Source organism: Sorex fumeus, unplaced genomic scaffold (genome assembly GCF_029834395.1).
Source record: "Sorex fumeus unplaced genomic scaffold, SorFum_2.1 ptg000122l, whole genome shotgun sequence".
Lineage (NCBI taxonomy): Eukaryota > Metazoa > Chordata > Mammalia > Eulipotyphla > Soricidae > Sorex > Sorex fumeus.
In genome coordinates this window covers 50,245,143-50,272,861 of record NW_026606179.1, presented here as the reverse complement: position 1 = coordinate 50,272,861, position 27,719 = coordinate 50,245,143, and the positions used below count along the sequence as shown (strand labels likewise).

At 54.0% G+C, this 27,719-nt stretch overlaps 1 protein-coding gene across 1 annotated transcript; it reads right to left on the bottom strand.

Annotated features, from left to right (window-relative positions):
• Nucleotides 1-1,633: 1,633 nt before the first annotated feature.
• Nucleotides 1,634-27,719, bottom strand: PRMT7 (protein arginine methyltransferase 7). Its single transcript, XM_056136289.1, has 17 exons — nt 27,547-27,719; nt 25,833-25,869; nt 21,059-21,208; nt 19,104-19,212; nt 16,290-16,402; nt 13,289-13,530; nt 12,917-13,097; nt 9,841-9,968; nt 9,044-9,179; nt 8,266-8,349; nt 7,984-8,031; nt 7,276-7,365; nt 4,548-4,709; nt 3,204-3,278; nt 2,581-2,741; nt 1,939-2,035; nt 1,634-1,857 (listed from the first exon to the last, which is right to left on the bottom strand). The coding sequence occupies exons 1-17, from the start codon at nt 27,639-27,641 to the stop codon at nt 1,666-1,668; spliced, it is 2,100 nt and encodes a 699-aa protein (XP_055992264.1). The 5' UTR covers nt 27,642-27,719; the 3' UTR covers nt 1,634-1,665.

The window sequence follows — 27,719 nt, the reverse complement described above, 5'->3', positions numbered from 1 at the left end:
CGGATGGGGCGGGCCTATCTGGAGACACTGTCTGAGGTGGCACCAATCTGCCTGCACCCCCCCGGCCTGGCCATTTCCCTGGCCAGCTCCAATCTCCCCCACCCCGTGTCGGGCTGCTCTGCCTGGCTGGGACTGTGCCCCCTCCTCCAGGGTTTTTGGCGAGGCTGCGTGGGGGCACCAGGCCCCCACTCGCGGGTGGAGCCCCAGCCTGGGAATGGCTGCGGGGAGACAGGCCGGGGCGCCTGACACAGCCAAGTCCCAGCGAATGTCCCGGCCTCGGATGGCTGCCTGCAGCAGCCAGCCCGGCCCACAACTCCCAGGGTGGCCTTGGGCCAGTCTCACCTCCTGGTGCCTGGCCAGTTCCGGCACCTGGAGCAGGGACGGACACCTGCCCTCAGACCACCCACTGCGGCCGAGGCACGAGGCCGCCCTGGCCCACTGGCGCCCAGGGCTGCGCACAAAGCCAGACCTTTTCCACTTTGATTTTTTCAAGAGAGCCGAGGGATTTGTGGCCTCTGGTCCTGGGAGGGGCCGGGACTGGCATCTGAGGCCCCGCAGAGACTCCTCGGGAGAGGCCAGCAGGTGGGGTCAGTCTCCAAGGAAACGGCCACCTTCATTTGTCCAACCACCCTGAGTTTTAAGTATAAATATTAACCTAAGGCTTTTTAACTATTGTATTAACTTGCTGAAATTTAGAAATACTGTTTTAAAGAAAAAAAAAACTTTTTTAATTTCTGTATTTTTTTCTGTATTGTATCCTCATGGGACATTAGGGGTTTTCTATGTAAGCACACCTAAGGTTTTGGTATAAACATTATCAACTATATCTCCAGACGATTCTTCCCTAGAAGAAAAAAAAAATCTTTACACCTGATAAATATTTTGGAAAGAGAGGTGTTCTTCTCCTTTACTGGTGCTGAAAGGAAGGATGGCTATGTGGACAAAATAAAACTGTGAGGCTCACGGCTGGTGTCTGCCACTTATTTGTACTAGCGGAGATGCAGAATCATGGGGACCCTCTCCTGCCACCCCCTGCCAGGATGCCCATGATTCAGATCTACCCCGAACCCCAACAGGAAGTTAGACAGCAGGGGCTCATTGTTTCTTTTTTTTTATCTTGCTTTTTGGGTCACACCTGGCAATGCACAGGGTTTACTCCTGGCTCTGCGCTCAGGAATTACCCTGGTGGTGCTCAGGGGACTATATGGGATGCTGGGAATCGAACCCGGGTCGGCCGTGTGCAAGGCAAACGCCCTATCCACTGTGCTATTGCTCCAGCCCCAGCAGGGGTTCTTTCAGTTGGGGGGGGGGGGGGTCTTCTCTCCCCAGCACAGTCCCTGAGTGTGGGGAGACCACCCAGAGAGGGACAGGCGGCGAGATGGGGCGCCCACTCCCTCCCCAAGGGGCGTCTCAGGGCTGGGAAAAGCGCGTGGGGACTTCCCACCCCTCAGCCTGTCCCACCGGGGTCTGCGAGGCCCAGATTCTGTGCCAGCTGCTGTCAATGCCCAGCAGGCAGCCCAGGGGCTCTGTGTCTAGTCACGAAGGGCTCCTCAGACCCAGAGCAGGGTGGGAGCAAGCAGGAGCCAGCAAAGGTGCCCGGAGCCGTCACTGCCCTCTGGAGAAAGCCACACGGTTCTCACCCAGAGCCCTCGGGCACTTTATTCCTCACAAGCAAGAGTCAGTGCCCGAGTCCGGAGTGTCTGAGAGTGAGAAATCCATGGTGACGTCGCCCGTGTCGGGGTGAAACTCCACGGAGTAGCCTACTGTCCGGGGGCCGCCTGGCAGCACGGTGGGGTCCAGTGTGGGGCTGAAGAAGTACACGGCCTGCTTGCAGTGGGGGTTCCAGCGACAGGCCCCCTGCGGGAGGGGCAGCGAGCAGTGGGTGAGGGCACCCTCAGGTCCCACCCCCAGCCCCCCCGGAAGCTGGGCCTGCCCTACCTGCTCCTCCGCGGGTTTCAGGAGGCCGGTGCTGACCGAGCTGTCGGGCGTCAGGCGGTACTCCATCCACAGGACGGCTCCGTGGCACCTCCCGGGCCTGGAGCAGCGAGCGGGACAGGACTCAGCATCATGGCCCGGCCCCTCGGGCCACTGCTGTCCCCCACTCACAGAGGCCAGGGGGCGAAGAGCAGACTGAGGGGCCATGGCCCGCAGCCTGCCCAAGAGCTCAGTCCCCCCAGGGCTGGCCAGTCCCGCTCGTCCTCAACTGCCTTGGCCTGAGTTCACAGAAATGTGGGTGCAGGAGGCTGGGAGGGTGGCCCCCCGTGCCGGGAGAGCACTAGGCATGCGGGACTGATGGTTGCCCGCCCACCGCGTCCCAGGGTCCACCTCACCCACTCATGGGGGCTGGGGCTGAAGGGCCAGACGGGGCATCATCACTGACAGCCCCAATTCCCAACGGGCTGCAGCTCCCAGGCGGGCACAGGAATGGGGCGGGGGGAGGGGGAGCAGGTAACCATGGCAACCCAATGTCAGGCTCTGCGGCTGTGATGCACTGAGCCACGGAGCTCCACGCAGGGACCAGCAAAGCCCGCTGCAGCCCGTCCTTCCTCCCTCCCCCCCCGCCCTGGGAACCAAACTCACCTCCTCAGCTCCATGGAGCCCTGGGCCCGGATGGGCTGCAGGGGCACTGGCTGCCGGAAGTCAAAGGTGAGGAGCTGGCGGGGGTCGGAGAGGCTGCGGCAGGGGTACTCCCACAGGGGGTGCGGCTCCGCCTCCTTACTCTCCCGAAAGTCCAGGGCCTGCTGCGGAGGGACAGGGTAGGGGTCTGTGGGGACAGCTGGCAGCACAGCCTACGCCTCTGGTGCCTCAGGGCACTTGCCCCAGGCAGGTGGCACCAAGTCCCCACAGAAAGGACCCCCGACACCTGGGGCTGCTCCTCTCAGCCCTCTCCTCAGCGAGGGGCCTCACCACACTTCGGCTTCCTCCCCTTTCACGGGGCAGGTCACGCCACCCAGCTCGTGGGCTACCTGGAAGACCATGTCTACACTCGGGAAAAGCCCTGGGGCTTGAACATGTGCCCACTCAGTGGTCTTCTGCGGGGGTGGGGGAGCAGGGTGGTCACACCTGGAGGTACAAAGCCAGAGCAACCCAAGCACAGCACCGGGCTCCCACTTGCAAGCACCTGCCCGCACTGCCCCAAAGAGAAGCTTGTCTCCACACCAGAGCCTGCAGCCTCGGGGGCTGGGTGGGCGCTGCGGCCCTACCTTGATCATATCATCCATGATGTGGACATCAAAGCCTTCGCAGCTGCCGCAGGGGCTCCGGATCCGCCACAGGTCCTGTGAGGAAGGCGTGATACTGTCAAACCCCCAGCTCGAGCTCGAGCGGGCCCAGTAACGTCTCCATTGGAGATTTTTTTGTTACTGTGTCTGGCATATCGAATACGTCACGGGGAGCTTGCCAGGCTCTGCTGTGCGGGCGAGATACTCTCGGTAGCTTGCCGGGCTCTCCGAGAGGGGCAGAGGAATCGTACTCAGGTCGGCCACGTTGGCTGCGTGCAAGGCAAACGCCCTACCGCCGTGCTATCACTCCAGCCCATACTCCCCAGCAGGGCGGGGCAAAGGCACCCAAAGGGCCACAGAGGATCAGGGCGACAGGGCTAGGAAAAGGCCGGTGAGGTGGGGCCCGGAGTGGTGCCAATCCCCAACATGAGGCACGTCCCGTGGTTCCCAAACTCTTGAAAGAGAACCAGGAGGCTGGAGGGGCTCGGAGACCCCCACACACAAGACACTCCCTCTTGGACTCTGCAGGCTCACAGGACCCCAGTCCCAGGGAGGTCCCAAGAGTCCCGCCTCCCTCAGTCTACACCCCTGAACACGCTTCTTGAGGGACAAGTCTGTGATCTGGGACAGCAGAGGGAAGGGCCGGAAAAACGCCCCGAATGGGCACCGCTCCACCATCCCCCTTTGGCTATGGGAACCAGACAGGGAAATCTGATCAGGGAAATCAGATTCACAGAAGAAACGCCCAGGAAATAAGTGCCAGCACCATGCGGCAACCGGTGGAGAAAGACTTTCTTACAAAGAGACGCCAAATGAAGTGCACTCCACGTTTCAGGTTAAAAGCATTTACAAAAGCTTTTAATAAAAAAAAAAAAGAGGGGGGAAGGAAGGGGGGGAAATAAAAGTGCTTTCCCAAAATGACTTTGTGCTTTGATGAGAAAATTAAAATGAAGCTTTTCAGTTGTCTTGCAGAAAGCGGCTCTCTCTCAGGACGCACTTAACAAGCACGGCCTCGGCTGTGACGAGCAGAGCCTGCTGCACAGCGCGCCTTCTGAAACGCTGCATTTATATTTTTTAATTATTCTGATAAGCCATAATTGCCGAATGACAACACAGCCATTTCCATTTCAAATGTCAAATTACTGCCTTTTGAAAAAGGCGAGTCTCTCGGCTTCAACCCTGTGTGGTGCTGAGACAAACAGCAGAAGACCAAAGTGTCAGGTGTGAGTCACACCACGGGCACCCGAGGCCTCTGCAAGAAAATGAGGTGCCCGGGCACCACCCTGTGCCCCGCCACCCTCCTGCCCGAACCTCTGGGTCACCTACCCTGAACTCCACGACCACCACGTGCAACGAGGCTGCCTGGGGCATCACGGCGGCCCCAGGCTCCAGGAGCTGGGCCACAGCTGTCCGCACGTACCAGAAGTAGAGGTTGTGCCACGGCAGCAGGCTGGTGGTGAAGAAAGGCTCGCCCAGCAGGACAGAGACCTGGCAGGCAGGGGAGAGGGGATGGGGGGTCAGGCGGATCCGGCGAGAGGAAGGACAGGGGCCAGAGAGACAGCATGCTGGGGGGAGCGCCTGCCTTGCACACAGCCAACCCGGGTTGGGGTTGGGTCCCCAGCCTCCCATACGGACCCCGAGGACTGCCAGGAGTGAGCCCTGAGCGCAGAGCCAGGAGGAACTCTGAGCATTTCCAGGTGTGGCCTCCAAAACCAAAAAAAAAAAAAAAAAAAAAAGGAAAGGTGGAAGAGAGGACACAGATTTCACAGGACACTCGCTCACCAGCCGAGCATGCTGGGCTTGCAGCACAACGGGGCAACACAAGACGCCGGCCCTGCCCTCAGTGGCACAGTGACCAAGAAGCAAATAAGAAAGGGAAGGGGGAGGGGCAGCAGAATAAGAGCATCAGGAAGGCCAGGGCATGTCTGGTGTCCCCCAATTCTGAGGGAGAGGATGTTGGCAGCACAGACTTTCCAGCAACGTGTCTGACCCAGAGCAAACGGGCCAGGGGCTGAGTGTCAGCAACGGCTGCAAACAGGGCTGTGCGGGTCGCACAACTGTTTGTGTGGTCCTTGCTGTTCTTCGGTGCCAGGGATCAAACCTGCCGGGCACGTGCCCATACCCCATACCCCAGGCCCCAGCACAGCTCTTCAAACTTACAAAAGACCCAGCTCCAATAGGCAGCAGCAGTGGTTTCCCACAGCGCCCGTGGGCTGCAGACCCTCCCTTCCTGGCCGCCAAACAGTTACCCCTACTCATTGGGTCTGCAGGTGCAAAACGGCTGGCTGGACCGGGGCCAGAGCAAAGTACAGCAGGGAGGGTGTTTGCCTGGCATGCGGCCAACTCAGGTTCAATTCCCAGCATCCCACAGGGTCCTCCGAGCACCACCAGGAGTGATTCCTGAGTCAGGGCCAGAAGTAGCCCCTGAGTACCGTCAGGTGTGGCCCCAAAAGAAAAGCAAACCAAAAAAAATCCCAAAACGGTTGGAGCCCACTGCAAGAGGCTGAAGGGAGGGTCCAACCTTCCTTGCACGTGGGAGGTGTGGGGTTTGATCACTGGTATCAGGTGGCCCCCAGGCACTGCCAGGTGGGTCACAGAAATGACAAAGATGACCACACCCTCAACTAGATCGAGACCGTTAAAAACAAAGCAATCAATCATCAACAGATAGGCTTGTACTGATTTATTTTCTGGTAATTCCATCATTTGACATTCCTTTTTCCTTTTTGCTTCCTGGGTCACACTGAGCAATGCACAGGGGTTACTCCTGGCTCTGCACTCAGGAGTTACTCCTGGCAGTGCTTGGGGGGACCACATGGGATGCTGGGAATCGAATGCAGGTCTGCCGTGTGCAAGGCAAACACCCTACCAGCTGTCTATCGCTGCAGCCCACCATTCCTTTTTGTTGGGGCGAAAAAAAAAAAACCAATTTGTTATATGCCTGCCAAGGGGGCAGGCCATGGGGTGGGAGGGAACCTGGGGACATTGGTGAAGGGAGGGGGGGACACTGGTAGTGGGACTGGTGTCGGCACACTGTATGCCTGAAATAGCTCTATTATGAACAACGTTGGAAATCAAGAAAAAATAAAAAGGAGATGACAAGAAAGGCAGTTCTTAAAGAAATTTAGGTCCAGAGAGACAGTACAGCATTTTCCTTACACATGGCCCACCAGGGTTCAATCCCTGACACCCAATATGGTCCACTAAGGAGTGATCCCTGGGCACAGAGCCAGGAGGAAGCCCTGAGCACTGCCGGGTGTGGCCCCCAAACAAATAATAAAATTGATTGAATCGTGTGCTTGGAATGGGTTTGTTTTATACGCGTGATGCCTATCGACTATTGCAATCAAGCTGTTTGAAGAAAGCAAGAGTCCGGCACGAGGGCTAGGCATGGGCAGCTGCAGCCCCAGCTGTGAGTGCCACAGAGTCCCACGCGGGAAGGGTGGTGGTCCCCGGGAGGGGAGAGTGTGGGCAACAACCTTCAAGAAGGGAAGTCCAGGGGCCGGAGCGATAGCACAGCGGGTAGGGCGTTTGCTTGCACGCAGCCGACCTGGGTTCGATTCCCAACATCCCATACGGTCCCCCGAGCACTGCCAGGAGTAACTCCTGAGTGCAGAGCCAGGAGTAACCCCTGTGCATCGCTGGGTGTGACCCAAAACACAACAAAAAAATAAATAAAAAGGGAAGTCCAGGAAGAATCAGAAGGAGCAGATAGAGGGATGAGCGGGAAACGGGACAGGCCTGTCAGGAGGTAGATGGGGGAGCCGGGGAAGAGCAGGCAGGGAGGCTGTCCCCATGCAGCCCCCGTCTCTGAGGCATGAGAGGAAGCAGCAGGGGACAGGGGTTGTGAGGCGGGAAGCTGAGGCTCCCCCCTGCTCGCCCCCACCGGCACGGGCAGAGACCAGCACCGGCACTGGCGCCTGGGCATCTCTGCCAGGGCCTGCCCCGCCCTACTGGGTGGTGAGGGCGAGCTGGCGAGCGCCCTCCAGGAGAAGGGGGGCTCTGGGCCACCCCAGGGGCTTCGCAGCCACGCACAGGCAGTCTGCCAACTCACCTTTTTGCCTTCCAAGTCTTCAGACGTTAGTAACTCGGGCCGTTTTTCTATGATATTAATTTTATCTTCCAAGTGGTTCGCCTTGAAGATCTTCGAGAGAAAATGAAAATTGCAGGTTTTGTTCAGGGAGAAAAAAAAAAATACCTCAAGGGCATTTTTTTCTGTTTGAAGTTTTCCAGTGAAATAGTTTCAGGAGATTTTCATGTTTTGTGGAAATTCTTTCTTCTCATCCCGTAGATGAGAGGGCCCCAAACTTACTGATGCCTGTTGCCCCCAGCACTTCCTGGAAGTCTCTTCATTAAGCAAAGAAAAAGCAGCCCTCACTTGCAGCGCCCCCGCATCCTAGTGCCCCCCCCACCATCAGGACCACCCCGCTGGGAAATGAGAAGTGTACTCATGCAGTGGCAGTGGTCCCGGGGAGAGCCCAACCCCCTGGCTTTCAAAGACCAAAACCATATGGATGGGAACAGCGATCAGATTCCAGAACCGGCCCGATAGGGCTGGAGCCCCAGAAACAGACCATAAATCCAGGTCCAGCACCACCAACAATTTATATGACGTGAGGAGAAAAGTCAACACGTTTCACACCACACGAACCAGGGCAGGGACAGAACCGAGCTCTGGGGTGGGGGCGGCTTCTCCTGGTGCCCTCGGCCCCCCAAGGTCCCCCAAGACCCCCTCAGCATTTCAGCAACAGTCAGCACTTACTTTTTTCATCAGTCTGTGTGAGGCAGCTGAGCTCTCGATTGTAAACACCTGAGGAGAACAGCAGGTGCTTAGCGGAAGGGAACCGAGAAACGCCTCACACAGCTCACTCAGACAGATCTACCTCCCCCCAGCAGGCGTCGCCTCAGAAGTCGGGGGGGGGGGGGCAGCACAGGGCACAGCTATGGCCTGACTCTTGCCCGCACACAGAAGGGACCATGCCCCGAGTCCCGGGACCAGGCACTGCCCCCGTGGGGAGGCAGGGGTAGGGGGGGCCGTGGGTACCTGCTGGGCGCCCAGGTGATGGGCCAGCATGGGGAGCAGACTGCCGTCGCTGACACACAGACAGGCCCCGCCGGGCTTCAACACCTGCAGGAAGAAGGCGGCCCCTCAGCTCCACGCCTGCCCTGGGCCTCAGCGGACCCCAGGGACTGAGGACTCCCGCCAACAGCCAGTCTGACCCTGCTCAGACTCTCTTGTTCCCCTCATGCCAACCCTATGGCCCCGCGGGACCACTAAGCATTCCAGCCCTTCCCATTTGCTGCCCAGTTCCACCCCCCCGCAAGCCCCTCACGTGCAAAGCCCCTCGGTGCCGACTGTGTACGCGGGGCCAGCTGCGGGGTTGTGGGCTGACTCGCCAGAGGCAAGGGAGCCTGTCACAGGGGAAGGCAGGACACTCTGGGCTCTGTGACCAGTCCCTGCTTATGCAAACACGTCCATCACACCCCCAGCCCCAAGTGGGCCCCCAGGCTAAGACACGCCACAATGATTGTGCAGGGAGCAGAAGTTTCCGGCAACGTCAGATGGTCAGATGGATGCTTGTGAGCTGATGATCAGACCAACAGCAGCTGCATCCCGCAGAATCGGCCCAGGACTATCCCCATAGACAGAGCGGGAGGCTCCCAGCCACAGCCAATAAGCCCAGTCACAGGCTCCCCCATCCACGGCCTCAGTGACCCCCAGAGATGAGGGAGTCCAGAAAACTAGCAAATCCCAGGCAAGCGATGAGCCGGGCCCGCGGGACTTGCTGGCCCCCAGAGCCACCCGTGGGGCCGGAACTCACAGTCCTCAGGGCCTGGGCGTACTGGTCCGTCCTGTCCTGATCGTTGATCTCTCCAAAGCGAGGCCGGTTCCAGAGGAGGTGAGCCTGGCAGTCACACACGGGGCGCACTGGCAGGGCTTTCCCGTTCTTTGCAGGGCTGCGCCAGGAAAGGAACAGTCATGGGGGGACAAGTGGAAGCGCTTGGCCCGGGGCCTGCCCACGACTAGCGCTCCAGGCGCCGGTCTCTCTGCCTTCTCCCACGGTGGCCCGCCTCTGACCTTGCTCCCACCCGGGTCCAAGGGCTGGCCCCGCACCTCGTGCCGCGGCTCCCTCATCTGCTCAGAGGGCACAAGGCATGACTCAGGATCTCAAGACTGCATCCAGGCCAGAGAATACTCAACCCCAGAGTTCCCGCACATCTGCTTCCCGGAACCAGTCCCAGGTACTCAAGCTGGGCAGATGTAATCACAAACCTCTTTTCGATTGTTTTTTTTTGGGGGGGAGGGTGGGGGCATGGAAGAGAGTGGAGCCATATCCAGCTGTGATCATCCTGGCTCTGCACTCAGGGGTTACTCCTGGCAGCTCTCAGAGAGCCATACGTGGTACCAGGACTTGAACCCGGGTCAGCTGTGTGCAATGGCAGGTGCCTTTCCCACTGTGCTATCTGTCCGGGGGCCTTGCAAATCTTTGATCTCATTTCACTCTGTTCAGATACAAATGTGACCACTCGGCCCCCACCACAGGGTCTGTTACCCGGGCATTTACATCGGCACCGCCACCACAGACCCCGGGTCCCACCCACAGGATTTGGGGCACACCTGGTCCTCTGAAGGCTGTACCAGACACAGTAGTCATCATGGTGGGCTACCAGACAGAGGGCCGAGCCCCGAACGACGGGCTCCTCTTGCGGCAGGAAGTACACACACTGCATCCAGTGGTCCCGCCACTGAAACACAAGAGCAGAGTCAGCAGGCTGCAGCCGGAGCACCCACTCCAGAGCAAGGAGTGGAACAAGCACCCATGCCAGGCCAGACAGCCACCACACCACACCACACCACACCACACCACACCACACCACAGGGCTGCTGTGGCCAAGGAGAATGGCCCCAAGAAGCTGGCTGCCTGGCTTAATTCTGTCACTGCCGCTGTCGGGGAACTGGCCTGTGTCAGCGAGCGCAGCCGCATACACCACTGGCCTAAACTCAACTGAAAGGCAGGGGAGTGAATTTACTGGAGCATAAAGCTAGAAAATAAAAATGTAACCAAGGATGTTGGGGGGGGGGGGGGGTGTCAGAAAAAGGCAGCAAAGCAGGCAAACAAAACAAGTTTTTTTTTTTTCTTTTTGGGTCACACCCGGCGATGCACAGGGGACCATATGGGATGCTGGGAATCGAACCCGGGTCGGCCGCGTGCAAGGCAAACACCCTACCCGCTGTGCTATTGCTCCAACCCCAAAACAAGCTCTTTAAAACACTAATTCATCCCCTCCGTGCAGACCCTGGCATGTGGCTCTGTCACCATGTCCCCACATATCAGCTTCCTGATCCAAAAGCCCAAGAGCTGCTGACAACCCACCGTGCTGGGCTGAGAATGTTTCAGGCCAGAGCCACTAGTGACACCTCCAATTTCAGCAGTCCAAAAGTCACGATGGACACAGGCGCCCTGTCAGAAGATCTGGGCAAGAGCTCAAGTCCCCACCACACAGACTCCCTGTGGCACCAACACGGGAGAAAATATACACAGTAGGACTTTAAAGATATGCAAAGGAGAACTTAATGAACATTTTTTCATTCTATTCTTATGTTAATTGTGCAACTGTGCACTCCCCTGGGAGGGAAAGGAAGCAGCCCGGTGCCACCTCAATTCTCTTTTTTGGGGTTTTGAGCCTCAGCTGGTGATGCTCAGGGATTACTCCTGGCTCTGCACCCAGGAATTACTCCTACTGGTGCTTGGGGGACCATACTGGATGCTGGGGATTGAACCTGGGTCAGCTGCGTGCAAGGTAAACACCTTACCTACCGAACTACCTCTCTGGCCCCCGTGGGAGAATTCTGACCCCCATAAGCCAGCCAACACATATGCACACGTACTCAGGTACACTGTTTAGATGCAAAGTCACTCAAATACACAAATACACATTTATTGTACCACACATTTGGGCATATTGCTTAAGAGGCAAATTCACCCTAACACACACACACACACACACACACACACACACACACACACACACGAAAACTTCCCTCACATTGCTTAGATGTAACTCACACTAGCAGGTCATGGAAGGCGAGCCCACCTATGCTCCCAGGCCCAGGAGGAATGCCAGTGACTCCTGCAGTCGGGGCCCTCTGGCTCACACAGCAAGTCAGACAACACTGCTCTGGCAGGGCCTTCCCCAGGTCACGCCGGCCTGAGATCCGGCAGGCGAGCAACCAGACCAAAGCCTGCAAGTGCCCAGCCAAGTGGAGAGGGGCAGAGAGAAGACAGGAAGGTGCCTGGACGGTGCCAGAGACTCCCAGAGGGAGGGAAGGTCCCATTCCTCCAGCCGGGAGCCGATTTCCTCTGAGCGTGCACACAGCAGGGTAGTTAAGGCATGCACGGGAGAGGAAATTCAAAGAGCTAAAAGGGTTGTAGGATGAAAGATAATCTCCCTGTCCACTTCTAATCTCTAGCTCCCTGCTCAAAAATAAGCTTTCATCAGTTCCCAGACATTCTTCCGAGGATATCCTCATGCACACACGTCCCTGAGAGCCCTGTCTCGGCCACGCTCGTGTTGGCACACCCCATGCTGCTCCGCGTCTGTTTCTGCTCTACTTAACCATATATCCTGGGGATGGTTCCCTGTGGGAGCACAGAGCTCAGCATCCGTGAAACAGAGGCAGGATAACGGACTCTGCCCGTCTCCTCCTGGGGCGTCTGGGCAAAAAAGTCTTCTCCGTTCCTGCAGAGCTGCGAGGAGCACCCTGGCAGGCACGTCACTGTACACACGTCAAAACCCATCCAGAGCTTCAGAGCCTGGAAGGAGTGTCACCTCCTGTGTGACAGTGACACGGGCTGGCTGCATTCTGGGTCCCTACGATGCCTTTTCTCTGCCAGCAGTGCGCTACCAGCCCTGTGAACCTTACTCAGCCCTGACAGGCAGACACAGGCATCGCCCCAAAGTTTGAATTCACTTTCCCCTTTGAGCGAGGCTGGGAGGCTTTCACACGGTCAGGGGTCAGCTGTACTTCTGTGATGGTTCATGTCCTCTGTTCACATCTATTAAGCTGTAGAAGGTTGATCGGAGGCCACAGGAAGTGAGGCTGCAGACAAGCCACAGAGGTCTCCACTCCCAGTAGGACCTGAGGACCCCTGGGGTTCCCATGGGGTGCCAGGATTCGGCAGTCAGGACAGAGAAGTGCCTGCGGCTCTGTGTAGCAGGCCGACCAGGGACTCGCCCGGGAAGTCTATCGCACTGCAGGAAGCCTTGCTTTTTTTTGTTGCTGTTTTGGTTACATTTTGGGGACATATCTGGCAGAGCTCTGGGGCAACTCTCAGCTCTGGGCTAAGTGGTCGCTCTGGAGGTGCCTGAGGGACCCTGCAGTGCTGGGATCGAACCCAGTATGCAAAGCATGTGTGCACTCTGTAAGCTATCTCTCTGGCAGAGCTTTGCGAAAACACTCTTCCTGGGCCAGAGAGCTGAGTGCACGCTCTGCACAGGAGCCTAAGGGTCAGTGTCCAGTACGCACAGTCCCCGAGCACCGCTGGGTGTCACCCAAAAGTAAAGACACTGATTTTCACACATTCCCTTCTGTCCCAGATTCTTGGGAATCTAAGATTCGACATGCAACTGTGCCACAACTGAAAGCGCCCAGATTTTCTGACAAGAAACCATGCTCAGCTCTTGCCTCTTACCTGGAGCTCCTCTGGGTCTGAGTGCGCCCAGAAGGGGGCCATGGTGCACTTGATCTTCCCTTCGGGGTCCATTTCGATGTCCCACCAGGAGAGGACCACCTGAGCACGGCCGGATGCCAGCACCTGGAACTGCCTGCTGTGGCAGGCTGCGGCGCTACTGACTTGCTTGCTGAAGTCCACACTAAGAAAGCACACGCGAGAACTTAGGCCACCGTGGGGACTTGGCCAGCCCCAGGACTGGATGGCAATGGACACCTGCCGCCAGAGGCAGCCGCCTTCAGCTGCCATCCTTCCCACTCAACAAGGACTCCCAAAGACCCCGGGGGTGCACCGCCTGTCCCAAGACACCCTCCGTGGATGGCTCCCTGGTACCTGAACATGGGCAGCACATCGCTGAGGACCGTGAAGTCAGCAGGGGACACCTGGTTCAGCTGAATATCATAGACAGACGGGGCACCCGGGCACCGCTCAAGTTCCAAGGGGGGGATGATGACCTGCTTCCCGACGCTGGTCTCCACATGAACTGGAAACAGCTTGTTCCATGACCACATCTTTCTGGACTCCACCAGCTGTGCGTAGACAGTGGCCCTGTGTGGCACTGCCTCACAAGGGTCCTGGGTTCGCATTGAAAAACAAAAGCAAGACACGCGTTTGCCATTACCCGTATACGTGACCTATAGTAATCCCCACTGATGCAAACGGCTTTGCTTGTTCTGGGCAGGGGCACACCCAAGGTGCTCAGAGGCCATCCCTGCACAGGAGTTGACCCCAGGCGGTGTTCGCTGGGGGGAACCGAGTGGAGTGCCAGGGACTGAATTGTAGTCGGCTGCAGGCAAGGCGAGCAAGTGCCTTAACCCCTGTACTATCTCGCCAGCCCCTGAACAAAACAGTTTGTTCCTTAACGTTACCTGGTTGAGTAATAACTAACACTTTAGCAGGATGAGACAGTGAACTCTTTTCAGCCCTATACTCTTGGAAAAGAAAAAAAAAGAAAGAAAGAAAGAAACCAGGTTTCAAAAAGAACATATGCTACGCCGACAATGACTTATGTCAGGTAAGTTCCCAGCTACCTGACACTCTTAAATACTTCAAAAATAAACCTTAATTGTCATCATGCCATTAAACTCCCACACTGACTTGGGGAAAAAAAAAAAGGAGTCCAAGTCTTACTGCTCTGCGGTAATTCTGGCACCAGCACTCCCCCCGAGCGCAGCTCTAACCCAGACTCCAGAACCTTCTGATTCCATAGCCCAGTGGGCAAGTGTCCATCCTTCCCTGACCTAACCTTCCGGACCACTCATTTCCCCCCATCTCCTCCCCAAGTATCTTCAATCTCTCTGTCCTCACTGACCACAAGCGTGTATCTAAAGTCTCTTGGTCTCCTCTACCTGAGAAGCCTTCAGACAGCTCAAATTTTCTGCCCGGGGACTAGAGCTAGTACAGTGGGTAGGGTGCTTGCCTTGCATGTGGCCAGCCCAGGGTCTAACCCCAGCATGCCATTTGTTTTTGGAACACCGCCAGGAGTGATCCCTGAGTGCAAAGCCAGGAGCACCGCTAGATGTAGCCCCCCCCCCCCAAAAAAAAAAGCAGACAGAAAAATAAAAAACTTTTAAGTCTACACTGTCTGAAAGGAAAGTATCTGTGAGCACTGCTGCGGCATCAACAGAGAACATTCAAAAGCTGAATGGAAGGGCCAGAGAGAGAGGACAGCGTGTAGGGCATTGGTCTTGCATGCAGCTGACCTAGGTTCAATCCCTGAGCAATGCTGGGTATGGCCCCAGACAACAACAAACAAGGCCTTTCTTTGGGCTGGAGAGATAGCACAGCAGGCAGGTGCTTGCCTTATCCAATCCCATATCACATGTGGTCCCCATATGGTCCCGAGCATTAGCAGGAATATCTGGACCCCTGAGCACCACCAGGAGTAAGTCCTGAGCACAGCCAGAGAAGGCCCCCAAAACAAAAAAAAAAAAAAATAAGCACAATGAAATCCTTTTCTTCTTAAACAAAAAAAGCAAGATCAATGCTTCCAAGTTGCATTTCCATCGTATTTCTCCCTAAAACCCTGCAGGACTGTCACCGCCCAGGCTCCTTCACCCAGAAGGGCTGGCATTTAAGGCACCTGCCCTCTGGCTTCACTCCCCCAGCGACGACCTCATCAACATACCACACAGGTTCTCTGCCCCGAAGGCCGCTCCTTACACACTCTCACCTCCTTCCTGACCCAGGGCTCTTCTGCCGGCCCTAACCCGAGTGTCCTGCTCCTTCTCTCAGGCCATCCCGGCCTCACCCCTGCTGATTAGTGCGAGTTAGAAGTGAAAGACCCCCGTTGAGTCTAACCAATAGCAAAGAAGGCTCCACCAGCACTAACCAGTGCGGCAAATCCTCAGACTACAACTCAGAAACATCACTGCGAGATAGGGCAATTACCACTGACTCTTACTGGTCTAAGTTTTGATAATTCTATTTGCCCGCGTGCTGTAACGAATAATATGAAGTACACTTCTTTGTGCCTGCAAGGCTGGGGTGGGTGGGAAACTGGGGACATTGGTGGAGGGAAGGTCACACTGGTTGTGGAACACTGGATGCTTAAAACAACTCTATGATGAACAACTTGCAGTAATTTTTTTTTCTTTCTGGGTCACACCTAGCAATGAACAGGAGTTACTCCTGGCTCTGCACTCAGGAATTACTCCTGGCAGTGCTCGGAGACCATATGGGATGCTGGGAATCGACCCGGGTGGGCCGCGTGCAAGGCAAACGCCCTACCCGCTGTGCTATCACTCCAGTCCTGTAAATAAGTAATTTAGTATAAGTAAATAATAAACAATAAATTTATAATAAAAAAGTTTAAAAAAAAAGCACAAGGGCTGTCTGGGCAGGCAAGCCTGCACCTCACTCCCAGGGGCACCCGAACTGTCACTGTCACTGTCCTCCCATTGTTCATCGATTTTCTCGAGCGGGCCCAGTAACGTCTCCATTGTGAGCCTTTGTTGTTACTGTGTTTGGCATATTGAATACGCCACGGGTAGCTTGCCAGGCTTTGCTGTGCGGGCGAGATACTCTCGGTAGCTTGCCGGGCTCTCCGAGAGGGGCAGAGGAATTGAACTCAGGCCAGCCTGGCCGGCCGCGTGCAAGACAAACACTCTACCGCTGTGCTATCGCTCCAGCCCACCCGAACTGTAACTGCACCTAAACAGCGCAGCCGGCCTTTCCACTCGCGCCACCAAAGCCCAGCTCAGGAGAAACTGCCCTTGCAGGACTGGAGGGATATTCAGGATAAATGGAGATACAGAGATCCTGTCAAGAAGAACGGGGGCATCCATGTAAACTGGGCTGAGCTGGCTGAGGGCCCCGCAGGCCTGGTGCTCACCTGCACGAGGTGCCTGTGTGCGTGCTCATAGGAGGGCAGTGCGCCCTCCCCAATCAGCTCTGTGTCGAAGAGCTCTGTGACCAGGATGTTGGCGCGGCAGGGCAGGTCACCACCTGAGGAACATAAGAGCCTGTGTCAGCGGTAAGCAGCAGGCGAAAGAAAGGCTTAGAGCATGTAGGCCAGAAGAAAAACAAGCTACTCTGTCATTAAATTGAAAACGTATAAGCTGAAATACAGAAATATGTCATAATGTTGACAACTTCCCATGGTTCAGAAAAAATGTATATAAAAATATACTTTATATATATTTTATGTACATATATTTGTACATATAAATATATGAATATATATCCATTCTGATACATATAAAATAATCGGCAAATACATAATGAAGGAGACGTTACTGGTGCCTGCTCGAGGCAATCGACGAACAACAGGATGATCGTGATCGTGATATAACAATTGGCATATAGTCCCTTAGTTAACCAACCAACCATAAGGAAGATCACAATACTACTACTTTTTCGTATGCTTGATTTTCCAAGGGACTTAGAAAACCACCAAGAAGAGCATAAATACCTGCCCCTCCCGGAAATAAAAAACAACTAAAGTATACATAAATACCTGAAAACAGAAAAGATAGTAATTACATATATAGAATATTTTCCATTCTTTCATTTATGTTTTTTTGGGGGGACACAACTGGCAGTGCTCGGGGACTACTCCTGGCTCGGTGTTCAGGGGTCATTCCCAGTGGTGCCGGGGGAACACGCAGTGCTGGGAATCAAAGCTGGGTCTCCCGCATGCAAAGCATACGCTCTAGTCCTTCGCATTATCTTCTAGACACGAATTTTTCATTCTAATTAGCAACTGGAGAGAATTAATGACTAAACTGTTAACTATTAGCAAAACTATTTAAAAAGCAAAATTGAACACTAATCCCTCAGATACGTTGGTGCTGCAGGAAAATCTAAAACCCAAAGCAAGAGACAATGTGAAAAGTAAAATGAGAGAGAGAAAGTCTGACGGTCTGCCGTCACCAGGAGTCCAATTGCACTGACACCCAATGGGACCCGATCTAGGACTCAGAATCCACCGTTCCCTACCTGAAATTCTCCTTAATTAAGTTCACTTCTGGGTATCAAATAATGCCCCAAATAACAATTGTCTTAGAAAAATGGGTTGGCAGAGCATCTATTTTCTAAGCTTCTATAACTGTATTATAACAGTTACTTCTATAATCACAATTTTTAATGAGCCAAGAGACAAAATTGACTTTGGAAGGGGCAATTCATCATAAAGAACAAACTGTAAACAATCCTAATGGGCCATGAGTTGCAATCTGACAGCACCCACTCTTCTTCCCTACACGCAAGTCTCAGGGAGACATTCAAGGGATTCAAAGGTTGAAGACAGAGCTCGGCCCTTGAGGCACCGAGACCCAGACCTGCACCCCACTTTCTAGCCTTTGCCCCTCGGTTCTGACCATCAGCCACGCCACTGGGGAAAGTGGGGAGTGTGTGAGTAAGGAGACCTGTCCCACAGTGGCAGGAGGGCCAAGGAGAAACCATGGACACCCCATGGACGTCCCCTGGTACTAACAGCAGTAAGAAGTGATCAGTGGTAGGAAAACCTGTCTCCTGGACCCTCCTGAGCGGGGCTTTCTCTGACACGATGCCCGGCTCCAGCAGGACCCTGTTGTCCCCACCACACCTGGAGACTGGTCCCTGCTCCAGGAGTCCAGCAGTCCCCGCGCGCCTGGTCAGCACTGTCTCCCCCGACCTGGAACGGTGCCTGCACCCCGCAAGAGCAGCAGGAACAGAAGCCCGTCACCCTGCAGTCAGTTGGCAAACCCTGCCAGTTCTAGTCCGGAATGTTTTTTCAGACAATTATGTCACTAGAAATGATTTATTGTGGAAATTCACTCTAAACAAGTAAAGCTTTCCAGGCCAGTGAATTTCAACAAATGCTGCCAGTGGGCGCTGAGTAGCGGGGGACAGGCGGGGCGCGGAGCCTGAGAAGGGCAGTTACCTCAGAGGTGCCTCCTGAGTCTTCACTAAATGATTAGTGAAGTCCCCCAGTTAGGATCACTGAGCGAGCCACCTCTGACACAGGCACATGCCGAGATGCCACTCTCCAGAGCTTAAAACAGAACCTGGGAAGACAGTTGAGAAGAGAAAAGGCACAAAGGAGAACCGAGACTCAGCAATTATAGAAGTCAGGGAAAAGAGTTTCCAGGCAGAAGCACCAGAACTGCCTGCTCACCAGGGAAGACCAGTGACCTTGGTAAGAAGCTACTTATGGGGTTGAGGGAGAAGAAACAAAGTTGCACTGACAAGAGGTTCAGGACCCAGCAATGTGGCATTCTCTATTCACTGAAGGAGTGTTACTGAATCTTTTCATGGGCCAGGCCTGCGCAGGGCATGGTGTGGATGTCAGTGAGAACAGTTCCCAGCCTCAGAGTCAAGCCATGGGGATCCAGACATTAGGTGCAAAGTTAGACAACGGGGGGCCAAAGAGAGTAGAGCAGGTAAGGTGCTTACTTGTACACAGTCAACCCAGGTTTGGTCCCCAGCACCCCATATGGCCCCTGAGCACTGCCACGAGTGATTCCTCAATGCAGAGCCAGGAGTAACCCATGAGAACTGCTGGGTGCTCATGGCGACCACACCATGGTCCCCCATGCACCACCAATAGTGTCTCCCAAGATTCCAAAATTATACCGGTACTTTTATTCCAGATAGTGGAATAAACCTTTTCTGCTCTCCTACGAAAACAAGTAAAGCAAGCAAAGCAAGGATATGTTGATCCTACCTGGGCCTACGGTCACCTCAGTGGAATGCTTGTTGATAATCTTAATCTTATCACTGAAGCCATTTTTCTCTACAATCTTTACAGCAGCATCAGCCATCGGCTTGAAAACCTAGAAATGAAGAACCAAACCCAAGAGAAAATGAGCAATACTTTAAATAACACCCAAATAAATGCCCAAGGTTGGAATGTGTGCCCTGGTTCCTAAGATTTGAAATGACAGGAGCGACCATCACACCATTTCCCCCTAAACATGCAAGCAAAATACTTCTTTGGGTTGCTTCAGTTTGAAGGCTTCATCTGCCTAACTTAAAAATTTTATTCTTGGCTGGAGTCACTGTCACTGTCCTCCCGTTGTTCATCGACTTGCTCGAGCGGGCCCAGTAACGTCTCCATTGTGACAACTGTTACTGTGTTTGGCATATCGAATACGTCACGGGTAGCTTGCCAGGCTTTGCCGTGCGGGCGAGATACTCTCAGTAGCTTACCGGGCTCTCTGAGAGGGGCGGAGGACCGAACACGGGTCGGTCATGTTGGCCGCTTGCAAGGCAAATGCCCTACCCACTGTGCTATCGCTCTAGCCCAAGGCTGGAGTCAGAGTGCTAGATATGTAGGGCTCTTGCCTTTTATGCAACCAGCCCAGCTTCCATCCCTGGTACTCCATATAGTCCCCCTGAGCACCGCCAAGAGTGATCCCTGAGCACAGAGCCAGAGTAAGCCCCGAGCACTGTGTGTATGTGTGTGTGTGTGTTGGGGGGGGTGGGGAGAACCGAAAAACGTTCTTCTTGAAGGCGTCATAAAAAGACCACCCCAGAAGGAGCCTCCACGGACTCTGGCTCCCCGCCTGGAATTCCTATTATGCGTCAGGCACAGCGGATATTGGGGATTTCAAGGAGGTGGCACCCCTATAACGAATGGCAAGTGCCAGTGAATGCAGGAGGGAGCCAGGACAGACATGCACCCACTCTCTAGAGGAAGTGAGATGGTTTCTGTGCTTGTGAGCAAGTCACCCTCCTGATCAGGACTGAGCCCAACCCCCACTGTCGCCAGCATGCCTGAGCTGTCCCTGCCCAGCCCCCAGCTAAACCAGCTCCCGACACCAGTATAAAACCCCGACAGGCTTCCCCAAACCCTCCACTTCCACCTCTCCCCTGCAGTTCAGTCACATAGGCCCAGATTTTGTGCGAGCGAAGCGTCAATACACCCCGTTCCGCTTTGCTGGCATGGAAGGAGACAGCCCAAACCGAACAGTGATTAACTTCCCATTCACACCTTACTTTTATTTTGTGTTTGCCAGATTCCCACAACGGTATGTACTATTTCACAGTACCAGAAATGCAGCATATGCCCAACACTTTATTGCATGTTTAAAGCCTCACTGAAAGACAGCGATGGCAGATTGCCCGACTCTTAGGAAACAATACAACAGCTGGCTCTGCAGGGGCCTCTTGGAGGTGGCGCTGCGCACAGGGTATGCCAGGGCAAGCGGCAAGTCCCGGCTGCCCAACGCCAAGGCCACAAGGCAGAATAACGAAGTCTAATTCCCTTCCCAGGGGCTGGGGGAGACCACGCTCCAGCGTTTCTTTAAAAGCTCCTACAGGTTCTGGGGCTGGAGCAATAGCACAGCGGGTAGGGTGTTTGCCTTGCACGCGGCCGACCCGGGTTCGATTCCCAGCATCCCATATGGTCCCCTGAGCACGGCCAGGGGTAATTCCTGAGCGCCAGGAGTAACCCCCGTGCATTGCCGGGTGTGACCCAAAAAGACAAAAAAAAAAAAAAGCTCCTGCAGGTTCTAACGTGCAGCCAAGGCGGGGAACCAGAGCATTCAGAGGAGACAAGATGGGCGAGGGGTGGCACTGGTACTGTGCATGCTGAGTGAGTCCCCCAGGGCTGTCTGTGACGTGGGAAAGTGGACACGACACATGAGACACCAGACACACACCAAGGGAGCATCTCACCTCAATAGCGTAGCAGAAGTCGGCGCCGGCAGTGACTGCCATCATGGACAGGAGTCCCGTGCCTGTGCCGATGTCGAGAACCAAGGCCTTCTGTCCTCTGTCCTTCACCCTGCGCACCGCAGCCCGGATGCCCTGGTAATACTTGATATTCTACGAGAAGGGGAGAGTCGCTGTCACTCCACACCAGTGACAAAAAGCAGCAGCAAGGGATGGCAACAATGGGCATGAACCAAGACCTTCCTTGGCACCCCGAGGAACCACACTGGCTGCTTTGGGCAGCTCCTGCCCTCTCGGACTCCTGCTCTTCTGCCCTCTGAGCGGCTGCCCCAGGCTCCGAAGAGCACCGCCCCCAGCACCAGATGCTGGCATGGGGGGCCAGAGGGTACCAGAGGGCAAAGTCCCTGAGGTGTTGCTCTCCAAAGATGGGAGTACAAGCTCCACAACACTCCTACATGCTTCTGTGGTCTGGGTACCCCAATCTTTTGTTTTACTGCCCAGGCACCTTTGGGAGTGGCTTTCCTGCAAAAAGCGATCCCAGAGACTTCTCCAACACACAGAGGCTGCTCTGGCCTTTCCTTTTGAAAGGAAAGTCAGACAATTTAGGAAAAAGAAAGATTTGTACAAGGAAAATAAAGAATGAGGAGCAAGGATGTGTCTCTGTGTAGAACACAGGGCTCGCATCTATGAGACCCTGAGTTCAATTCCCCCGGCATCACCAAATCACTGTCACTGTCCTCCCGTTGTTCATCGATTTGCTCAAGCGGGCCCAGTAATGTCTCCATTGTGAGACTTGTTGTTACTGTCTTTGGTATTTTGAATACGTCACGGGTAGCTTGCCAGGCTTTGCTGTGCGGGCACGATACTCTTGGTAGCTTGCCGGGCTCTTCAAGAGGGGCAGAGGAATCGAACCCGGCTCAGTTGGGCTAGCCGTGTGCAAGGCAAATGTCCTACTGCTGTGCTATCACCAAATCAAAAAAGGGAATTTCAGAAAATCACTTTATGTTTAATTTTTATAGAGAATTATTAACAAAGTTATGCAAGGAAGAAAAGCAACCAAGGGGCTGGAGCAATAGTACAGTGGGTAGGGCATTTGCCTTGCACGCGGCCAACCAGTATTTGATTCCCAGCATCCCATATGGTGCCCTGACCACTGCCAGGAGTAATTCCTGTGTATTGCCAGGTGTGACCGAAAAAGAGAAGGAAAAAAAGGGGGGGAGGCTGGAGCAATAGCACAGCAGGTACGGCGTTTGCCTTGCATGTGGCTGACCCAGGTTCGATTCCCAGCATCCCATATGGTCACTCGAGCACCGCCAGGAGTAATTCCTGAGTGCAGAGCCAGGAGTAACCTGTGCATAACTGGGTGTGATCCAAAAAGCAGAAAAAAAAGCAACCAGGGTCATCAGCCAGCTCAACTGTGAACAGTATTGACACTGTTTCAATAATGAGGAATGACTGACTTACATATGTATGTAAGTGCTTCACTGATAATAACACTTTAAAAGGGAGTACTATTGTTATCCCCATTTTACAGATGAGAAAACAAAGACCAGAGAGACAAAGAGACTAGTCTATTAAAAAGGTGAATAGAGGGGGGCTAGAGTGATAGTAAAGCAGGTAGGGCGTTTGCCTTGCACTCAGCCAACCCGGGTTCGACTCCCAGCATCCCATATGGTCCCCTGAGCACTGCCAGGGGTTACTCCTGAGTGCAAAGTCAGGAGTAATCCCTGTGCATCACTGGGTGTGACTCAAAAAGCCAAAAAAAAAAAAGTGAATAGAGATTTTGGTAAAAAATTATGCTGCTAAAAGAGCATGGGAGGAGAGAATGAATTAGGAGAACCTGAGTTAGAAGGAAATCAAATTCTTAGCTCTCAGTGGAATGCCAAGTTCAAAAGGAACTGGATACGGGGCTGGAGTGATAGCACAGCGGGTAGGGCGTTTGCCTTGCACGCGGCCAACCCGAGTTCGACTCCCAGCATCCCATATGGTCCCCCGAGCACTGCCAGGAGTAATTCCTGAGTGCACGAGCCAGGAGTAACCCCTGTGCATCGCCGGGTATGACCCAAAAAGCAACGAAAAAAAGGAACTGGATACAAGTACCAGCTCCCAAAGAAATCCAGCTAAAGGTCTGCTCAGATGCCACACCCAGGGATGGCTCTTCTCTACAATAAGCCGTATGGGGTCAGAGCCACAGTACAGCGGGTAGGACATTTTTCTTGCACACAGTCGACTTGGGTTTGAGCCCCAGCATTCCTATGGTCCCCCAAGCATCAGGAGTAATTGAGTTATTCCAAAGTGCAGAGCCAAGAGTAACCCTTGAGCATCACTGGGTGCAGCCAACCGGAATACCATCCCGCCCCACCCCCCCAAAAAAATGGCAAACAGAGCAATTTCATTTCACTTTGTCTTTTGTGTTTGGGACCATATCCTGTGGTGTTCAAGGCCTGCTCCCAGTTCTGTGCTCAGTGATCACTCCTGGATGGTCTCAGGTGATCATATGAGGTTGCTGGAGATTAAACTCGGGTCAGTTTCATGCAAGGCAACAGCTGTACTATTGCTCCAGCCAGTGATTTCGTTCGTAAATGCAGTCACATGCTAGGTAAAAATTGGCATAGCATTTTAAGCTACGAGCTTTTTAACTACAATTCTAAAAAAATTTTTTCAAATCAGTTCTACAATTTTAGAATTTGTCAAACTGGGAAACCGAACATGTAATATTCTCTACTCCCAGAAGGAGGTGGGGGGGGTGCTATTTGCTCAAAGCAGCTGTGTCTGGACTAACAAAGGATTGTTTCCGAGCCACCGTGAGCGGAGCGCCTGAGAAGCCCGATGAGCAGCATCCGCGACAGAACAGCAAAGGACAAGAATTCTCTTTAAACGGCACTCACATCAGCCACCATCTTTTAATTAATCATTTTTGAAGATACTAGCGTAAAATATGGACGCTTCTCAAAAGGGAAGATAAATCAGGCAAAAAAGGGTCCATTGTTTGGTGAAACATGGAACTAAGACTTTCAGAGGTGCACATAATAAGAGACATTATCTTAAAACGATGTACACCTGAACTCTATATAATGTTAAAAATCAACGTTACTGCAATTAAAAAAAAATCAATGTAAAAAAATCATAAACGAGGGGGCTGGAGCAATAGCACAGCAGGTAGGGCGTGTGCCTTGCACACGGCCGACCTGGGTTCGATTCCCAGCATCCCATATGGTCCCCTGAGCACCGCCAGGGGTAATTCCTGAGTGCAGAACCAGGAGTAACCCCTGTGCTTCACCGGGTGTGACCCAAAAAGAAAAAAAAAATCATAAACGAAAGACAGTTTGTTGGTGTTTATTAAAAACCATATGGTTGGGGGTGAGATAGTACAGCAGGCAGGACACTTGCCTTTCACACGCCCAAACTGGGTTCGATCCTTAAGATCCCACAGGGCCCCCTGAGCACCACCAAGAGTGATCCCTGAACACAAGAGCCAGGAGGAAGCCCTGGGTACAGTGGGTTGTGACCCTAAAACCAAAAAGTAGTCATATAGGTGGGGACAAAGTGGCAGGACAGCACTTAAGGCACCTGCCTTAAATGCGGCAACCCAGGCTCAATCCCAGCACCATACATGATTTCCTGGCCTTTGCCATGAGTGATCCCTGAGTACCACTGGACATGGCCCCCAAAATAAACAAGATCATTGTCATGGTGTCTCCAAAAGTAAGAGAAGTTGAGCACTTAACCAGGGACTGAGTGAAGGGGCCCTTGCCAGGAGGCCCACACCTATCATCTACCCTCTCCCTCTCCTGCCCCGAGTGATCAGGGGACGACGTGGTTTCTGTTTTGTCCTTTTTGTTTTGCAGGCCCCACCAGTGCTTCCCTGCCAATCAGGTCACACGGGGCCCGAGGATGCAATGCTGCCCAGGACCTTCGGTGCTGAGGGCCTCCAGGGACACCCCAGTGTGGCTTGAGGGACCATGTGGAGATAGGAATCAAATCTGGGTCGGGCACCCTAATTGCTGTACTATGTCCCCATGCACGATTCATTTTCTCAGCTTGATCCTCCATCTTTCTCTCAACTTTTCCCCCATGCAGATAAGGCCACTCTGGAAGACTGTGAAACTCTACGCTGCTCACCACTGCTATGACCCAGCACAGCAGTCCGCTACTGAGGAGCAAGCAGGAAAAGAAAATTGCCATCAACATGCAGAGAGGAAATCTGAAATCTGAAATGGGATTCTGTAATGAAAGGCTTCATCACAGTCTGCAGTGACATCTAGCGATTTTATTTTAGAATTACAAGCTGACTACACAAAGCATCATCATGTAATTAGAAAATTTTTATCTAGAAATCAGTCAGTATAGATGTCAGCTAGTAGATCTGTCATTGGAAATACTGAAGGACTGCAGTGACAGTATAGCGGATAGGGCGTTTGTCTCACACACAGCTGACCCGTGTTTGATTCCCAGCATCCCATATGGACCCCAGAACCCACCAGGAGTGATCCCTGAGCAGAGCCAAGAGTAAACATGGAGCACCACTGGGTGTGGCCTGAAAATAAAAAAATAAATACATTTAATGCTAATAAGGAAGGTCCACTGAGGGCCTAGATTTTCTGCATCCAAGGCTGCACGCAGGTCCATGCTAGTCCATGCAGGTCCTGACTCCTTTTCTGACCAGGGCACACACTGCCTCTATGTGCTGTTTTAACACTCGCCTCCAGAGGGAGCTTTCAACCCACTCATAGAAAGTTTCACAGCATGCAACGAAGAGAACAGTCTCCACACTTACTCTGTCTTTGTCATGAAGCATATCAGCATAGGATGACCTAAAACATAAAAAGAAGGATCAGAACTCTCTGCAAAATGGGTACCGAGGCACGCATGTGAATGCACTCCTAGTCCAGACAGACACCCAGGCTGGATTTAGCAAGGAACCTCAGACCCGAGAACACTCTGGTGGGGGGCCGTCAGAAATCTCACAGCCACTCGTCTACTATACGTCACACATTTTTCTTGGCAAGAGTCCAAACTCCGCATGATCTTGCATGCATTTCCACACTGATCACATCACAGAGAGGAATCGGAAGGGACAGCACATGTCTGCTGTAGATGTGAAGGGGACTGAAGTAGGCACTGAGTGGGGAGCCTTGGCAAGTGTCTCCCGCTCAACGGGAAAGGCTGGCTGGGACCGGCCTTGAGCATCTCCACTGCATGAACTGAGGCAGCCTGGCCACCCCACTGGGCAGTCGTCAGGCTGCACCTGAAGTTCACCTGATCTCCACGTTGCAGGAACTGGTTCCCACCACCCCAAGAACTTAGGCTGGAGTAAGAACTGGCTCTCTGCAGGAAAAGCAAAGTCAGTTCTCTCTGCGACACAGGGTCCAAACGTATTCCGGCTTAATCATCTTCCTCACAAAAGAGAACGTTTGCCTTGTGCCCACCAGATCCAGGTTCAATCTCCGGCATCCCATATGGTCCTCCAAGCACCGCCAGGATTAATTCGTGAGGGCAAAGCCAGGAGTGACACCTGAACATCACCGGGTGAGACCCAAAAAACTAAAAAGAGAATTTCAGGAGGAGATTTGAATAGTGAAGTCAAATAGTTTTATTTTCAAGTGAGTGTGAGAGCGTGTTTCGTGTTTGAGGGAGAGCACGGGCTTCCGAGCCAGTGCTGGGCTCTCGGAAAAAGACAGTGCACTGCCCGTGCCTTCACTGCGAGGGTGTGGCCATGAACTGTGCAAGGACTTTCTCATAATCTTTTGCTCTTCTAGAATCTTCTTTTTTGGAGGGAAATCCACCATTCTCTAGGCGATAACTCTACGCCTTTGGCTACTTCAGGGCTGGTGACTGGGCAACTTCTTAAAATCACATCTTGGTATTAGCGGGGGACCCTCCCTGTCTTATCTGCTTGCAACAGAATCTTGGATCCTAAAACCGTTTTAAGGTGGAAGGAACCAGTTCCCACACGGAAGAAGAAATCACACGTATCTCAGGCACAACTCCACAGCTGCCTCCATGGGGCTACGGGATCAGGGGGTCCTCACCGGCCAGGCTCCTCCTTCCCCCACAGCCCCCATCTCCCCGGCACCCCCACACGAACAGCAGTCTTGCAGGACCAGCTGAGCGGTTGCCAAGAGGAGAGAGCAGTTTCCACGTGTTTTTGGCCCGTAGCAACCCACTGGTTTGCAAAGCCTCCCATGGCACCAGCTCTCGGCAGCCCGAGGCCACAGACACTTTCTGAGTTCCCAGTCAGACTCCGCCTGAGGCTTCCTCGGAGACGGGGCTCCTGGCTATGCTTCAGTCTCCAGATGACGGGGGGGGGGGGGGGGGGGGGGGGGGGGGGGGGGGGGGGGAGAATGGGACGGGGGGGGGGCGGGGGGGGGCGGGGGGGGGGCTGCTTTGGAGGCGGCTGCAGGGACGCGACTCTGGTCGGGAGGCTGAGCTGCCTCGAAGGGAGAGGCTTCGCCATCAGGGCTGCTGCCTCCGGGAAACAACCCCCCTACCTGGCAATCTCCTGGTGGTAGTCATAGTGCTCGTCCTCCTCCAGCCACTCCACAGAGCCTGTGGTGGGATTGGCTCGCCCGCAGAAGACCTTCATGGCGCCCCGCGGCAACTCAGCAACTCAGCTTTGGTGTGGAAAAGCAGCACTCCGGCTCCCTTCCGAGGACAGGCCTTC